General features: G+C 38.7%; 1 protein-coding gene across 3 annotated transcripts in view; it reads left to right on the top strand.

Annotated features, from left to right (window-relative positions):
- The window catches only part of LARGE1 (LARGE xylosyl- and glucuronyltransferase 1), a 237,452-nt gene that overhangs the window by 202,730 nt on the left and 15,528 nt on the right, over positions 1–19,194 (top strand). For all 3 annotated transcript variants that reach the window (XM_072400166.1, XM_072400167.1, XM_072400168.1), the window contains 3 exons: positions 6,381–6,493; positions 9,729–9,854; positions 17,614–17,769. In XM_072400166.1, the coding sequence (XP_072256267.1) occupies positions 6,381–6,493; positions 9,729–9,854; positions 17,614–17,769 (395 nt within the window). The remainder of the gene's footprint in view (positions 1–6,380; positions 6,494–9,728; positions 9,855–17,613; positions 17,770–19,194) is intronic.

Below are 19,194 nucleotides of genomic sequence, written 5' to 3'. Positions count from 1 at the left end.
TTATTAACGTGACCTTTGCTAGCTCACTTTGACCAAACCTCGTTGTTACATTACAATGTGAATAAATTTGTGATTATTATTATGATATTATTTTTTGTATATTACCAGCTGCTTTCTTTCTCAATAGTCGTCCGAGCATAACAGCCATAACTTTCTTCTTATCAGGTCACCCCCACCCCAACAAGTGGGAAGGAGGACACAAGAAGTTCACAAGGGCACAGACCAGACAGTTTACTCAAATCCACCTGTATCCATAATATGTGTATTCAGTATTCCATGTTTTTGTATTTAACTTGTTATAAAAGATAACTCTTACGTGGCTAGCATCAGAAGGGCTCACCATTCCTATGTCAGTCAACTGCTGTATGCACTTGTGCAGCGGTCACCAACCAGTGGTCCTTGAGGGTCAGGCTTTGGCCGCGGAACACGTTCCATACTTAGGAAAGTGTGCGGGCTGTGTCCCTGGTAATAACCCGCCCACTCTCCCATCAAAGGCTTAGATCTGCGATGGGAGAGTGGACGGGGCTAAATCACAATGACGTCACTATGGGGGGGGGGGATTTCCCCCCCTTTGAGTGACACCAGGCTCCCCGCTCATGCCCGTTCAGGAGCCGGTGATTTTAGTGGTCCACTGAACCAAAAAGGTTGGCAACCACTGGTTTAGTGGGTCTGAGAGGAGTAACCGGGGAGTCATCTGCTTCCGCGTCCGTTACACCTTGGGGGGGAATGCCCGGGTAAACTGGTAAACATCTCATTTCTGCCCACAGAAGGTCCACACTCTGGTCCATTGTGACACCAGCCATGACACTAACTTAATTAAAGTATTATCATTATTATTAAAATATTTTCTGGATTTTAATGATGAAAGGTAAAAAGCTTTTTCCTCCAATGCAGTTACCTTGCCACATGCTGGCTTTATTAAAAAGTAATTGCTCTGTTAGGAATTCACTTTGAATGTTGGATAAGTGCATATTCCTTCTGTCTTTTCCCTGGTTTTGTGACCCTGTGACATGTAAATTGAAGCAAGCTCAGAGTCTTGTACTGATTAAACGTGGCCAGACAGTAATGACAAAGGCTGTATTAATGAAGGCTTTTCCAGGAGGAACTTAGGATGTACCCACAGATCCTCTCTCTGATCAAAATATTTATGATAGACAGTGCTTTAAAAGAATAAATTACATCTAGGTAAGGTTTGGATAGGGATTGTCCAATATAACACAGCCCAATTTATTGGGTGCAGTGGTCAGGAGTAAAACTAACTTACAGTTCAAGGTATAGGGGTAAGAAGTAGGTGACATACAGTTACAGCGATTAGGTATGTGTAACATACAGAGTTCAGGGGTCAAAACTAAAAGTAGCTTACCCCCAGCAAACAAAGTGCAGGGGTCTGGCATATGTAATGTACAGGTAGTCCCCGGGTTACATATGAGATAGGGACTGTAGGTTTGTTCTTAAGATGAATTTGTATGTGAGTCGGAACAAGTACATTATTTTAATAAATGCAATTAGGACAGATGTTTGTCTAAACATATTATTAGGCAGTGTGGTGTCATTTACAGTGTAAAATCCTCACTGTGAGTTTATCACAAACAAAGCAAAAAAAAAAAACTTTATGGAGCATAGACATTCATTAACCTCTGAAGCAAGCATTGCTTTGATATGCAAAAAGAAACAACTGCTGAGTTTGTCCTGATCAATAAAGAGTTACAAAATGTAGCAGAACAGCTCAGCTCTTATTATCACCCACAACATCAGCTGTGTTTAGCAAAAGATTTCTTATACAAGTCATGTAAACCGTCACCCTCCCCCCCATCAAGCCTCTGTCCTTCACACAAGTGAGCAGGAAAACCCATTCATATTTAAGAGTCGTCTGTATGTCCGATGTCCTTAACACGGGAACTACCTGTACAATATGCAAGAGCCAGGAGCATAGAGATCAAAATCTATATAATCCATGCCAACTAAACCCTTACTCAGCATTTTCCCATATGAAACATTTTAACATTATACATCTTCATACATACACTCACACCCACAAACATACTGACAGATGTTATAATCCACAGCAAAGCCTGACATAGGAGGCCGGTAATAAAGGGAATTCCTGTACCATCTTTGTTTACAGTTGCACTATATTAGGTGTGACTTTGCAGGCCAATAAAAATAGGTTGGTCAGCCTAGCTCTGACCAGCAGGCCTTTTGTTGAACAGTCCAGGTATTGACCTTTTTTTAATGTTAACTTTCAGTGGTCATTTTAGAGCCCCCATTATTTTCGCATAGTCATTGCACAGAACTTGACCCTGAAAAAACAAGGTATCCGCAGAAGGACCTTTCTGTGTTGATTCATATAGAGCTAAAAGCAACTGCCAAAGGTAAAGCAAACTTGAGGCAGATTAAGTCATTGCTTTTGTCCTGTAAAAGAGAGTATGTAGAAAATTGAGCAATACATGAAAATTATTATTTGTCCCCCAGTATGTATGTAAATGGTTTTATTCACCTAGGACATGGTATATCTGGTAGTATTTAATGAACTTACTTTACTCTGTAAGGCTGATATCTTATAAGTGATCTTGATGATGGTGTCCAAAATTCCCCCCCAAAAATGTTGGCTAGTCTCTATGGAACTGTCTCCCCATTACTGAAGCTTCCTGTACTTTCTTTCTTCCCCATTACTAGTAAATTAGATTTGTGGACAGCTAGGGGGCAATTTTAAACAGATAAGTGGAAGGAAATTGTCCCCCATGTGAAATTAGCTATAACAAAGTATAGCTATAGTAGTATTTACCTTGCCTTGTCTACAGTTTATTCACACCTCAGAAGGACATTCTGCATCCAAAAAAAAAAACAATTCCAAAGCAGGTGGGACCCTTTCTCTGAACTGCCTAAATATTGCTTAATGCAAATGCAATGGCATTCTTCAATTGGTATGAATTCTAAACGCACATCACACACAGGAAAACAAGTTTCAAGGACACTCAACCTTAGCTTGAAGATGTTTCATCACTTATCCCAATGGCTCCTTCAGTTTAAAGTTATTGGTGAAACATTTCAGAACAAGTCCAACTGAATGTGACAAATATGACCAAAAGCTGTAAAATGGGACCAACTGCTACTTGCCCCAAGTTAAAAAATAACTTGGTGCACAGTACAGTCTGTGCTACTGATGGTGGGTGCTCATTTTATGGGATCCATCATCCTACATACACCCACTCAACATTTCTATATATAACCCATTAATAACCCCTATGGTGAACAAATAACACAATCTTAGACTGTAGATGAAAGGATTTTTCTCTTCATATCTCCCCCTCATTTGGAGATTAAAGGTTTACTTCATTTCTTCTTGCATATAGTAGAAAATGCATCATAGGCATATGTGCGAAAATGATATTACACTGGAAATTGTTCTTTTCAAGTCTTTTTTAAGAAGAAAATGATTTGAAATAAGCAATTTTCTTCAAAGTACGTGTAATCTTTGAACCAATGACCTGGCTTTAGGCAGCCTTTATCTGTGTGGCCTGGTTGTTTTTGGAGTTCTAAACTAGCTTTAAGTGAACATAAGCTTTGCCTGTGCAAGTGGACTTTTTAAAATTTTACAAATAGAGTTTTAGTGTACTAGAATCAGTTGGACAACAGTTCACTTATTTTATTTCTTTCATATTGGATTAATCTTTCTACTTCTAGGCTAGCTTTACAACAAAGAACTCCTAATGAAAAATTAATTTTAAAATGAATTTCAATAATGTTTCGACTGTACAAGTAAACTTTTTTTTTGCCAATGTATACCCCACATCACCCCATCGGTGATTAGGTTAAAGATTAGAATCTCAGACTAATGTCTAGAGATATTGAGCGGGATTCTGTCTGCAGCATTACAGCATCTCACGCATAATAATGACACTTGTAACGGGCTGAATGGCTGTACGGGAATTTATCAGACCGAGCAGCAGTCAGACTTAGGAAAAGTGTCAGGAGAGATCAATACACAGACGTAATGTAGACTCAATATACGCCATGGCTGGGTATTATAAGAAGTAACTGTACCACTGATTAGGGGTTATTATTTTCTCAAGTCAAACTCTGAGTTCATTTGCAAGGATTTTTTTTTGTTAACACAGGATTCTGGGTAATTTTTCACAGCAAAGGGGCATCTATGACCCTTACATAGTCAATTCTCATCTTTTATACCAGTTTAAATTCTGTATACAGTGAAACATTATTTCTCATTCATTAACTTTTATTCACTGTTAGAACATTATGTTTTACACCTATTTTAAAATGTATCTGAACGTAAAAACAAAAAATGCAATATATTACAGCTTGCCAGTCCTTAGTCCTGCATTCATTTTTTCTGTCCTTTTTCCTTTTTTAATCTTGTGGTCCTGCCATTATACACTTCCTGTCCATGGGTCACATCACTGTCCATTATATCTATGGAGAGCCACTGCACATTGTCTGTCTGTGTGTTTGACGTTTTGTATTCTTACTTTCTGAGAGGAGCAACATGTATTTTTATTGAACCAGTGCACACATGATCCCCCATGGTCACCCAACTTCACTGATGAACGTGTATCCTCTCCAGCCTTGGAGGGCTTTAATAAATCAGGGCCATTATGTTCAACAAGGAATAAAGCCCTTTAGATGCGCAGAAACATATCCGTTGAATATACAAAATGACTGCCTATTATAGGACCTACCCCCCATTTCTATGCGGCCAAAAACTAGAATATTTTTTTTTATTTATTATTAGCATGGTTTAAAATTTTACATTTGAATTGTTTTTTTTTTTCCATAGTTCTCTCTTAAAATGAATTATGCAGAGAATTGTCCTTATTGACATGTGGATCTGTGTTTTTGTATAAAGTTGTAGATATATATGTATATATTTTTTTTCGCTGAAAGTGTTTTCTGAAGGGTTGATTTTAGTATTTCTCTGCCATGGTGACCTATCAGCATGGACCTACCTTTACACTAAGGTGAAGTGATCTCTTCATAAAATCCTGAATGTGTGAGCGTAGGTAATCCGTCAGTTTTCAGCCAAACAAGAACATTCTTTTTCTACTTTGTATTTTCTCTGCAGATGTTTATTCCCTGTTTAGGTTTGCGGCAATGCTCCGAACATTCTGTGCTTTCTCCATTAAGTGCAGCTATAATGTATTTCCACTGAGTACACAGTTTGAGTTAAAGTTTATTTAGGAGCAGTTTTTGTTGTGACTTTCACATTTTAACACATTTGTTGTTCCAGGTTATCTTTCATTTTCTATAGAGATTTATTTGTGGATGCTTGCTTTACTAGTTATCAGTACATCGGGCAGTGTGATCAGCATCTCTGCTGAACAACAACTATGATAAACTAGAAGGGGGGTGTCATTTTCTGGGTGTAGTTTACATTGGACTTGTATCTGGAAAGAGACCTGACTAAAAAAAATTCTAAATTTTAAAAATAATAAAAAATGGTGCAGAAAACTGTAAATTCCTTTATTATTATTATTATTAAACAGGATTTATATAGCGCCAACATAAATTCCTTTCAAAATAAAAACATATTACACAAGTTGTACACTGGGTAGCAATGCTACCATCACAGTACAAAGTGAATCTAAGAGCTCTATTTATAAAACAGGGAATCTGACATTTCTCGAAACATTCCCTCGTGGGAATCATTTACTGCCATTGAGACAAATGGATCTTCTCATGAGGGAATGTTTGAGAAATGTCTGATTCCTGGTTTTATAAATAACAGTGTTTCTCTATTTCTAAGTGTTTTTTTTCTTTTCTTTCTTACCTGTCTGTGGCCTGTTATAGAATGTTTCTTTTACTTCGAGAGGAAATCCCTTCTTAGACAGTTGTCCCCATTGGAAGATTTCCCATCACCTTCAGGCTGGATCGCCCCAGAGCGGACACGGATATCAAGAAAAACACAACAGGGGTTTAAAGCTGTGTACAGATGATAGATTTTTAGTGCCAAAGACAAAGGTTTGTTTTGACCTCAGCCAAAAATCTAACATCAGTACATCTGTCTCCCAAGGTCCTTTTAGTGATCTGCTGTGGTTTTCTAATGGCAAGGACGCAGCAGGGGCCCTCTCACTTGTCCTCCCTCCTCCACTCTTAATAGAAAAGAATAGCGGTGTCTGTACAGCAATCATTCATTCTTTTGTCACTGAAAACATTACCAATCGTTTCCAGTTACAATTATTGATCATCCGTCAAGATTTTACCCTTTTCTATTGATTGTTTGTAAGGAACTTTACCTAATGCTATCTAAAAGTTTTAAAGAAAAGTTTGGGCTTTATACACAATATAATGGATCCTGCGTACAATAGCACACCGTAATGATGAGAGAAGCTGTAAGGGTTTATTCTCCCTTCTTTTTCTTGTAGGGGTGATCCTTCTGCTCCTAGATAAGCTGCGCAAGATGAAATGGGAGCAGATGTGGCGTCTGACCGCTGAACGGGAGCTGATGAGCATGCTGTCTACCTCCTTGGCTGATCAGGTAAGGGGGCCAACACTGCACATACCCTGACTATAACGTGTGAACAAAATCATTAGGAGAAGAGTAACAGACAGACATTAATAGATAGACTGTGACAAATAGACATGAACTAAATACTTACAGTATATGTGAGCAGTTTACCAGTAAAATGAAACCCACTGCCAGACAGTGTAGCCAGGTACCTGGCCTCCAGTGCTTTCAGGCAGTGCAGTTTGGTTTATAAACCTACGCCAGCCAGCAAAGTGTATATTTAACTATCTTAAGCCCCATACAGATGTCAGATAGACTTCAGACTACTGTCACTAGAAATAATCTTTGTTACCAGTGACAGGAAAACAATGGAGCACTGTACACACAGCACTAATATGTCCTGTGCAGATGGAAGAGGGAGGGAGAATGAGCTGATGCCCGCTCTGTTCTTCTCCATGGGAAGCACAGTGATCATTCCCAATCATCTGTTCACCAATTGCCCAGGGCAGATTGATGAACGACATTGAGGGATCACTGTACACACGCTATATTTTCACTTGAGGTGTTCGTTTTGGGTGACGTGTATGTAGGTGTACACTGAAAGCACTATTCAAATCAATAGAATTCTAAATGGTTAATAGTTCTGTCCTCCAAAGATAGCAGGTCCAAGCTCTGTGCATCCACAATATGAGGTCCTTACAGCTATCATATTATCTTTCTTCTTTTTTAGTACTCGCATATTCTTGCTTTGCCCATTGATATCTCTTTAAGTTTTTTACCATGTGGCATATTTTAGGCTATAGATTTTAATTCCATTTAAAGGCACTATAACAGACTGTTAAAGTGTGAATAGGCCCACTTGGCCATTGTCACTATTATAGAATGTGATGGGAATTCTAAGTTTATAGTTACCACTGGACAGCCATGGAGGGAACACCTACCAACAGGGACAACACCTGTTCTAAAATTTTCCTCACTTTAGAGAAATGTCTTACTACTTTTGTGTCCCTGGGACGGGAAGTAATGCTCCACAACAAGGTTCAAAAATAAGCCAGAGATTTTACCTCTTCCTCTTCCTACTAATTTTGAAATAGAAAGGTTTTGGCGGGATGTCGTCCTTACCACAAGTGGCATATGTGAATTGCACTCTTCAGTGCATTTTGACATAGTGTCATAGGCAGCTGTATTATAATAAAACTCCAGTGACAAGTTTAATGATAGCAAAATCCACCTCTCCCTACTCCATCTTCCCACACCTTGCTGGGAACACAAGAAAGATGTGTCTTCTTTACTTAAAATAACCCAGTGAGAAGGTGTTAATATTTAATGTGAACAAATTCAAAGTACAATGCTTCAAGCGAGCAGAACCAGTTATCAGGAAGGACCAGTACACTTCATCACAAGCTGTCAGAAAAATAAAAAAGAGTTTTATGGATCAGGTGATGGGGATTATTAACATTGTCCTGACACTAATGATCTGTGAAGATAGACATTTCTTAGGCTCAGTTGTCAAAAACTGCTTTTTAAAGTGTATGAAAAGGCAAAACTTTAATTTCTGATTTGGAGTGTGGAAGAGTTAGACCCTATGCCATGTTTTTTTCTGTCTGTATCCCTATTGATTAAAGTTATCATTCTATTTGTCCTAGTGACCAATGACACTGAGATAGAAAGTGGAGGGAAATCCAAAATGTTATGATAATAAAGTGAGGAGAAAGCTTTAAGGGGGACAATCTTTCCAATGGAAAATATCTAAGACAGGAAATCCTCTCACTTTGAGAATATTTCCTTATTTTCTGTTGTGTCTCTAAGAGAGGAAAAAGGAAACAAAAATCCCCAGAAGCCAGGAAGAAATTACCTGATATGTTTTAGTTCTTCACACAGCTAAAAATAAAAGTTTGGGTTTTACATGCACTCAAAGTTAAGAGTTGTGGGTTGTCCAGATGTTCCTTTAGTAGCACACATGTGTTAGTAGCAATTTGGAAGAACCATGCTAATTATATGGCCAGAAGGTAGATGTAAAATCGCCAAGGCCAGCAAATGTTCTGCCATGCTTTGCTTTTCACATTATACTAGTTCAGTATATGTCCCTGTGAGCTTTGTTAACTTGGAATTGAATGGAAATACTCTGGTCATATGATAAGGGAGCAATCCCTATAGATTAACTTTATTCTAGTGAATGGTCAATTGGCTCAAAAACTGATATATACATTTTTGATGGATGCGGGAGAATAAAAGCCTAACCTTTTTGAGCTTTGGATGGAGTATAATTATATAAGTACTTGTCAGTTTTTTCTTCACTTTCCGTACCGGGTTATTGAGAATAAATCTCTCCAAAATTAGTGATTCCTTGTCCCATGTCCCCTCAGTTCCAGTTCTCGTGGCACCCATTTGTTTTATTATTATGCAACGTTTTGATCCTAGAGGAGACAATCACCAGGACAGATAAGGAAATTTAGGCCTAGTACACACAAGCAGCTCCACTGTAATATTTGTGCTTGACTGACTATTCTAATAAGTTTTTCTTCTGGTAATCCCAAAAGAAAAAGTCAGAAATCCCAAAACTTTTTAGATAGGCTTAAAGTACATTTGTAATCAAATTATTTATGTTATTTTATCAGTTTCTACACTGTGGGTTCAATTAAAATAATACTTTTTTTTCCTGCTCTGAAGACTCTTGTTAAGGCTATTATAGGAAACAACTGTCTTTCTCCATCTTCAAACCATGCTATTGTGTTGTCACCCTGTGACAGGCTTCCGATAGAGATTACAAGTACATATTATGCAGGCATAGCACACAGTTATCAAAATGAAAGTTGGGCAAGGCCATGCAGAGAATACTAGAGTGCATTTCACCAGGAAGCTAAAGTTAATCAGATGTATCAAAGCAATATAAAAAAAGGAAAAAAACACATTTTATTTAAAAAGCACACACGCCAATTGATTGTGAGTATTTTAACAAACTAAATGTTATCCAGTTATGGAATCCATGTAGTGTAATATGAGCGGACAATCAAAGAAGTGATGACCGCTAAGATCCAAAACCTTATTTACACATTCATTCAGCTCTTTGGTCCACACTGGGTTAAGATCCTCCAGCTTATTTTTTAAAAAGTTAACAGTTTACCCCGGCCCAACTCTCCCTAAATGAACAGCTAAGAGGTTTCAAAATTTCTTTCATCCTGACAACATCAGACAGACATTTGCAGTTTTGGATGCACATGCTTGCGCTGTGAGTGCGGAGGGCTGAGCTGTCTTCTCTCCCCAGGACATCTTCAATGCTGTCATCAAGCAGAACCCATTCCTGGTGCATCAGCTCCCTTGTTTCTGGAATGTGCAGCTGTCAGATCACACCCGCTCCGAGCAATGTTACAGAGACGTCTCCGATTTGAAGGTGAGGTGTGAATGCAATGAGGAGGCTGATGCTGCTGTGTTATATGCCTGCGGAGCACTCCATGGAATGGCTGAGGTGTTGCTGTCAGTGTAAAGTGCTTTTCTGTGTTATACCGCATTAAAAAAAACTGTGACCCCAGTGTAACAAAGCTATTTTGTTCCATAACTTTTTTTTTCTGCTACATAGACCAGTGACTTCTTAGTATTGTAATAAACAAAACACAATATTGTCAAATGTATAGTAAGTAGTATTGTATATTAGATATAGAAGAATACTCATCAATGACATCACTCTTTTACATAAGATTTACACATTTTATAATATTTAAAGGCAGAATGTGTGATTCTTGTGTAAGAGGTGATAGTTGGGTGAAAACATTGACAAATAGAAGCCATAGTAAAAAGGTTTCCAAAACCAAAACTTTTTGGTTTTGAATAGAATAGGGAAAGTTCCTTATTGGGGGGGGGGGGTTATTAAACTGTAATTTTGACCTAGTAACCATTTACTTAAAAAAAAAAAAAGAAAGTCTAATCCAAAGAGGAGCCTTACCGTCATTGCACTTCACCATGTGACTACAGTCAGCTAATATGGGCTTGGCCTAACCTGTCTCAGCTACAACTTGGAACAAGCCTTGAAGGAGTACTTGCCATCTGCTTCCCTGCTGGCCAAGTAGTGGGTCATGTTTAATAGCTAAATCCCTACTATTTGTTTGGACCCTAAAAACAGTAACGCATGTACTACCCCTTAGGTATCCCCAAGACTCGACCTGCTGCCATGTTTCCGAAAAATAGTAGAGGAAGTAAAGTCGCCTTTAATGCAATGTCAGAAAGTTGATCAGGATGCAGGCTTTTTACTACTTTTTGATGTAGACTAATAATTCTGCAGTGTTTATAGCATGGCCTACACATTTTCAGCTGGTTATTTACATATATTGCAGAATAATAAGGTACAAAGAATATAGGATGACTGCACGGCACCAATTATAAGGTGTTTTATTGGTGTCGAGCAACCCTGGCATAAGAGAAAGTGTGCACCTTTCAAATGGTAAATGCCACTTCTCCCCATTAACAAGCAGACTTATTACACCTAAAGTAGGTTTCAGTGCATTCAATCTACACTTTATTAGCTAATAAGGGATATTATGTAATTAATAAGCAGCATAATGAAACACTCAGGCAGGATTAATGAGGAGGAGAATGAATAGTTTCACTGGCAACTTTATGAATAGATATGTATAATGAAACCTGGCCAGTAATTGGATTTCACACAGAGGCTCAGCTTGTGTCCCAGTGTATTGAATATAATAGATTTAAAGGGTCACTCCACTTACATATGGGGTTTTAGAGTTCGTAAGGGTCCAGTTTATCAGGATAAGTTTATTATTTAATAATATCCTAGAGCTGTGTTTCTCAATCTTTTTTACATGGGGGGGCCCTTAAAATAGCCTTAATTCTTAGGTCTTCAGGGAACCCCTGCTATAATTACTATATCCACAGCTTACAGTACAAGAGGTGAGTGTTTGCAGTTTATTTCAGGTGAGCAGCCTAAGATGACAACAGCGCTTCTCCATAGATATAGTATGACAAGTACTGCCACCCTATTAATAATATTATTGCACTATACATAGTGCCCACATATTCCACAGCACTTTACAAAGTCCATAGTCCTGTAAGTAACTGTCTCTCAAAGGAGCTCACAATCTAATGCCCTTTCCATAGTCATATGTCATTAACAGTCTTAGGTCAGTTTGCGGGAAGCCAATTAACCTAACTGCATGCTGTGGAATGTGGGAGAAAACCCACAGAACCCACACGGGGAGAACTGCAAACTCCATGCAGATATAGTGTCCTGATCCTGAAGATTTAAACCTGGGACCTAGCACTGCAAAGGCCAGAGTTCTAACCACTCAGCCACCGTGCTACCCTGGGACCGGAGGGGCATTGCAGGCAGCATCACCAGGGGTAAATAATTGGGAAAAGTAAATTACCCTTACTTAAGGTTTGGTAAGCTGCAATATTTTAAATTTTTGTTCTTTCACGTGAACATGTTTTTTTGCCTTCCATGTTTTTTTTCATTTGAAATAGCACACCAAACGTAATTCCTTATATTTCTGAAGAATGTTTAGATTCTTTGTCAATGTTTCTGTATTCTGTGTTTGGATTGGGTTATATCGTCACTTCTTGTCTTGATGATGGTTGTCCAATTTTCAATGGAACAGTAGGCAAGGGAAAATCATCCAATATGGATAGCTGGTTTAATGACAGCTGTCAAAGGCACTGACCTGGGACCTTTATGCAGTTCAAGAGTTTTGACTTCTCCCTGACTATTGTAAAGCAGGGGTGTCAAAATCAAATACACAGAGAGAGGAAATTAAAAACTTAGACCAAGTCGGGGGCCAAACATGAAATTTATTGAACAAACTGAGGAAGTTCACTACTTTATTCATAATTCATAAAAAACAAACCCCTCTACACACACTTTAGGGTTGAAAAGACTATTTTCTATCTATCTATGCAGCCTGTGTTTTGTTCATCTCTTGACGTCACAAGTTTGTCTGACACTAAACATTAGACTATGCAGTCTCTAATGGATTGAAACAAACACAATGCCCCTGGTAGTCAGGCACCATGTGATCATTGCCTAGGCTTTGTGTCACATGATGGGTGTACAGGAATAAAGTCTATGTATTGCATGTATTGAAAATCATGATGTGGTAACACGGGCGGGCCAGTTGTTCATTTTCGGAATTATTTGGGGGGCCAAAAAAAAGGACCTTTGAGGGCCAGATTTAGCCCTCGGGCCAGAGTTTGACACCCCTGTTGTAAATGGAATGCTCAGTGCTTGTCACTGAAACAATTTACAGCCATGCTCCTGAGCTTAACAATAGGCCATAGTGCTGCAAGGCAAAATTAAACTACAATGCTGCAACATTCACTGATGTAACATATTACATAACATTGCGCCTTTTAATGTTTAACATGTGCACAAAAACACTTTCCATAATTACTTTTTGACCACACAGATGTTATTGAAGAAACACGATCGGCCTTGAAAGTGGAATTGTTTCTGTTTAATGAGTGTGTATCGATCCACAGAGAAGTCACACAGCTTTGACACAATTTAAACCTAAAATACATCAAAACCCTGTAACAAAAATAACATAGACATTACTCAACTTGAATATTACAAGGTTAATGAACCCAAACATTGTTTTTTGGGTTCAGTTTACCAGTAAGAAGTGCTGAGATGTTTATTATCACTGTTGTGTCACACTGAGAGCGTTCAATGTCACATTGGCAACTCTGATTTTTCAGTGCAAAAAAGGCAGCTTAATTGCTTTGCTAATTTCTGCCTAAAAGCCTCAAGTAATTGCAAGAATTGGGTTGAACAGTTCCAAATAAATACGCAAGTATACTGCAAAGCATTTCCCTGATCCTGCCAGCTGCGAGGCGCTTCCAGGTGAATCTGGTACCGTCTGCCAACCTCGCATTATTCACTCAACAAGAATAGAAGACTTAAGCTTTGTTCTACAGCCCTCTTTGTGCATCTAACTGAAGGAAACTACCATTTCCTAGAAATTCATAGAAGATGTAATTACTGCACAGTCCAATTTGTAACCGAAAAGAATAATAACAGATTAAAGAAAAGTCTTTATTACAATTATATATTCATTGAACCATGAAAGGCATTTTGAAATGCTGCTAGTATATGTGCCTGAAGCATAGAGAAGCCTTTTTAAAACAGAAGGTATCTTGTCTCACTTCTATCACAAATCTAATAACCAAAGTATATGTTAACCCAATCACTGAAATATTATATAAGCTTCATTATGTAAATGTCATTTCAAAAAGAAGTCATTGCTAATATGTTTTTAAGATCTGAAGCTGTCATTACAAAATACTTAGTGATCCAGGAAGATTCTTGTTCATTCACCTTCTATTACAGGGTGACAGTGTCCCTTTTCCAGCTGTGCTCCTGTGTTGTCAGTCTAGATACTAAAGGTAATAGTTTTACACATATTACTAAGGCCTTGCCTTTTTTTTTCAACTATTCAGAATCTAATTCTGAGAAATACCATGCAGACATTGCAGTTAGGTATTTAAGAGGCAGAGTGGGCAGAGACCTTCAAAGCATTCCTTGGCCAACTGGGCATCCAGGACCACAATGCATGTATCTGCTTTACCTGTTTGTCTATCTAAACATGGAAGCTATAGTGTTTTAAAGCTACATCATTATGTATATAGAGTAGTGTAGAGATCAAAGAAAGCTTCTATGCGGATCAGAGTCAGGGCAATGCCTGAAGACACTGTGGTGTCACAATTGGAACCGGGCTCCTTGCTTCAGAGGCTCATATGGTGCCTTCCTCATGACCAATTGTATGCTGCTGGAAATGTGCAGGGACCACATTTCTGCAATTGTAGAGTGCATGTGCCATGCATGCTTTTTGTCAATAAATAGGAGATCTTCAGTAACCAATGGGCCACATAGATGGTGATTGTGGGTTCTTCAGACAGAGCACGTCTGATTTAGAGCATCTAATTTGGATCTAATTTTCAAGGCAGACTACATTTGGAAGAAACATGCCTAATCTTAGATGATGTACTATATGTCTGTTTTACATCTCCTTGGGATTGGGCATTCAAAATTTTGTTCTATGACCCAGTAATATCTTACTACACCTCTAAATACCTACAAAGTTTTACTCAAAACCAAACATTTTAGTATTATATGATTGCATTTTCTGATGATTCCTTTCATCTCTTGGGGACTTGCTTGGTGAAATCCATGCCCTGTGTCCCCAGGCCAGTCCACATGAAGGATTCTCTGCTGGATTTATTCATTTTGTAATATGGAGAATGTAAAATGGGCACACAAATAGGGGTGAGAACATTCCAAGCTCACACATGAACAGGGACACAGTTATTATATAGCACCGACATATTACACAGCACTTTACAATGTCACAGTCATGTCACTAGCTGTCACTCAAAGGAGCTCACAATCTAAGGTCAATTTGGGGGGAACCAAATTAACCTAACTGCATGTTTTTGGAATGTGAGCAGAAACCAGAGGAAACCCACACAAACATGGGGAGAATCTGCAAACTCCATGCAGATAGTGCCCTGGCCAAGATCACCAGTATAACTACGCTGACTTTTAGAATACAGCTGGTATCCTGTTATTCACACACAGTACAGCGATAATGGTTGTTGTACAATACACAGAAGCGCTTATTAAATAGAATCTTGTCAACAAGTAGCTCAGTATGTTTTTACAAGCATAACAGAGAAATGTCTCTGTACAAAAAAATGGAGGTCTCGAGAAACCAGCTACTGAAAAAATCACTATAGTGAAACTCTGCTGCGCAATTCCCAAAGCTCTTGGCGTACTCAAATTTTTTTTTTTCGGTTGAACATTTGACCAGCCATCAGCTCGTACTAATTACAAACCATCAATACAGGCTGACAAGAGCTGACTGATCAAACAACCACATTCCATCAAACCCCTCTCCGCTCCCAGCCATGAAGAGGTTAAACGACTTTAATTTTCTTGGTCAAACAGCCCAGATCTCTCCGATTTCAGTCTTGCAGCTTGAGGTTGACAGCTCTGTATAATAGTGACTTACAGATAAATGAGGGAGATTTGAAGGTTAGTTGAATTTTTTTCTGCCCAAGATTCAGGAGAATGCTCACCATCCAGGGAATGCTTCTGCCATCTAGAGGCTTGGTATAATATAACAGGATTTTATTTTTAATAGGAGCCAGAATTAAATATGTAAAAGCCCAGGATTTTGTTGTTTTGTGGAAGATCTTTAGTTTCATTAATACTGAAGCTATTGCTATTGGTCTTCAGCTTGTACAATAGCAGTGGGTACAGAAAACTTCTGCAAACACTAGCAAAGCATAGTTATTATTGAGCAGCTTTGTTGGAAGATTTAAAAAGACCCTTTCATCAAATCAGATTGCAGCTAAATGCCTTTTATAAAGCACTATTTCTTTCTATAGTTCTAGTTTTTTTTAATTGCAAAATACCTTTGAGCTTAATACTGACTGTGTACATTTTTTTCCTATCGTGGCCAGCTTTTACATGGAAGTGATTTACAGCCACCCAATCAACTCTACATCAGCATAAAAATTACCTCCACCTTCCCCCCCACTCTTCGGCCCTGATTTGTTAAAGCTCTCCAAGGCTGGAGAGGATACACTTTTATCAGTTAAGCTGGGTGATCCAGAAAACCTGAAATGGATTTCTTTAAAAGCATTTGCTATTTGTTAGCAAATGTTTTTAATCCCGGACCAGATCCATTCCAGGTATCCTCTCCAGCCTTGGAGAGCTTTAATAAATCAGGCCCATTGTGTCAGTAGGGAGAGCATCAATAGATCGTCAAATATCTATTATGAACCTTGGTATAATATAACAGCAAAGATTAAAAAAAATAGTTTAAATAAAATGTATTATTTCAATTTGTACTCAAAAAGGTTTTTCCAAGTGCTAAAAACACCAATTGCACCTCAAGTTTTAGGTACATGCTATAGTGAGAGCATAGTGGGTGCCATCATTAATTTTCAACTTTTTCCAACCTCATCTTTTATATTTTACCAACTAATTGTGTTTGTTAACAGATACGAGATCTGATATACAACACAAATATTCCGTTACATAAAAAGATGCAACTATCCCTATTTAATTCTGCAGAGCTTCTGCTTTCAGAAAATATAAAACGTGGTTGGATTTCTAAGTGTATTTTATGTAAACAATGTGTATTCTTGGATATTCAAAAAAAAAAGACTCTGCAATCTTTAACTATAAAAAAGATTTTACCAGGAGAGTCACTAAATAAGTCAGTGTAAGCAGTCTGAGCCCTGCTTGAAGCTTGTTAAAAGGCTGCTAGCTGCTTGCATAAAGTCAGCACTCTTGTTAAGATCTATTTTTAACAAGCCAATACTGAAAATTAAGTTTTTTCTATAGCCTCCAAAAGCTGAAAATGTTGCAAATGCTTGGTAGATGCTTTCTGTACATGCCTGCTTTTTAAAAAGGTACAAGGCACCCCTAAACATATAATTTCATCTTATATAAGAGTTGTGTGCACAGAAAGCTTGTGCAAAACATTTGCATATTTCATCCATCTTCAAGCAGCTTTGTTGGAGCCTGTAAAGCACAATTTAGCTTCCGTTTTGATTAAATGGAAGCACAGATGTCACTGGAAACTGGGCTTTTCAGGCAGAAGGTTAATTTTAAAGGAAACATTGCAGATCCTGGAGAGCCTGTGGATCACGGCGCTGCTGTCTGAGCACGCCGCTTGAGGGTATCATTATTTTAATGGTGGCGGAAACCTTCCTAAAGTCCTGCGTTGGAATCCATCCCAGGTGCTCCCTGCACAGGCCTCAGTGATTGATCACAAGACAAGCATCTCTGTCTTCCTCCCAATTGCCAAGATGTCATTGCATCCCATTATGTTTTGAGCATCAGGACCATTTGGCTTGTCCCAGTAAATCTTGTTGTCTTCCACCCCTTTCCAGACAGAGGCAGCGGAGGTGGATAAAATAAACTGATTAACAAGTTGCATGCTCAGAAATTCCCTTTTTATGATATTATAGGTTTTTTATGCCTAGGGAAAAGTTTTTTTTTTTTGGTTTGCAGATAATACAGCTCCTACAGAGAGTGCCAGCATGCTACTGCCTATAGCACACACCTGTGGATGCTTGCCCAGGTAGAAGTAATATTATGTCAGAAAATTTACTATAGATTTTGTTTGCAGGTCATCCACTGGAACTCTCCGAAAAAGCTCAGAGTGAAAAACAAGCATGTGGAGTTCTTCCGTAATCTCTATCTGACCTTCCTGGAGTATGACGGAAACCTCTTGCGGAGAGAGCTGTTTGGCTGCCCCAGTGAAACTGACGTCAACAATGAAAATGTAAGTGGAAATTTAGACCATGAAACATTTCCCCTTTGTTGTTTTTCAGCAACAACTTCAAACAAAGTTTTAACCTATATCACTTTAAGCTCCAGAGATATTCACTAGAAATGGTATGGGATTCAAGTCTTCAGTATAATAAATGACCCAGCTTTCCCAAGACCAGTGGCTAAGAAAAATCAACATATTTTGGGGGTTCACAGAGTCCCTTTTCAACAAAGTGTCTACTGGACTGAAAAAAATTGGAGGGAAACTAGTAAAAGTTGTATGGTCTCTCGGTCTCGAGTGTAACAGTACTGAGCCTTGATGGTGTGGGACCCTTTGAACCCCCAAAACTAATTTTTTCAGACATCCAGCAATACAACCTACTTACACTCAAACCCTTCCACAATATATCCAATACCAAGAAAAAAATCTTTTGCCATTACAGTTCCTTGTTATCCGCCAGTTGCTGGCCACTGGCAGGCTATTTTGAGGATGATAATTCCCTTCCTAATCATATTCCTCCTGTAATGATTTAATTAAGCTGCACTTGTAGCTGATCACATTTGTCTCTCGTTTAGCCCCGGACATGCTGTGAATTTCTTGTCACTGTCCGGTCCCGTTGAGGCCATCAGACAAATCTCTGCCTTAACAAATGCACCTTCTGACCAGCTGCAACCTCTGAAATTTTATTACACAAAGACGTAGCCGAGCCTGCACAGTGCCATCTGCTTGTAGTGCCCCATGGCCCCCCAGCGTCTCAGCTACATGGCAAGAATGCATATTCATGACAGGGTGATTTTATACTCTGCTTCCTGTCGCTGCGCACAGCAGTCGGGGCACCATGTACAATGCACAACTGATCAAAGACCATTCAGCCTAAAAAACCCGTCCATAAACAGGGATGCATTTCCTAGCATTGTTTCATAACTGTTTCATAAACTGCAAAAATAATTAGATGTAATCAACCTATACATTAACCTCCGATCATCTCCTGCAAATGAGCAGAGGGGCACGGAGAGCCAGTCAGGCTATTTTGTATGGCACAGTGATGATGATTTAACACATTGCAGGTACTAGGAGCTGTATAAATTGCACATTGGAAGAATAGATCACAAGTAAACAGGTTGGAGTTAAAGAGGTTATAAAAAAGGATGCAGAGCTGATGACTATGAATGAATATGATACCCCTGTTGTGTGAATCCCAGTAGGGGCTGGACAAAATGACAAATATTTAGCAATGGATCACATATGTGTATTTTACCCCTTTGTACCTTCATGGCAGGAGTTCTGCTTTATTAAATCCACAGCAACCAATCAGCAAAACCATAATTGTTTAACCTACCAAAGGATTTGTCTTTCTGTCCTGATATTTAAGCAGCCTAGCCAAATTACACAACCCTGTCTGGCAGGGCAGGCGACCTGATTTTTCTTTGCTGCAGT

The sequence above is a fragment of the Pyxicephalus adspersus genome, chromosome 2 (assembly GCF_032062135.1).
Source record: "Pyxicephalus adspersus chromosome 2, UCB_Pads_2.0, whole genome shotgun sequence".
In the NCBI taxonomy this organism is placed as follows: domain Eukaryota; kingdom Metazoa; phylum Chordata; class Amphibia; order Anura; family Pyxicephalidae; genus Pyxicephalus; species Pyxicephalus adspersus.
Note: the sequence above shows the minus strand (reverse complement) of the source record. Positions and strands in the feature narration are given on the sequence as shown.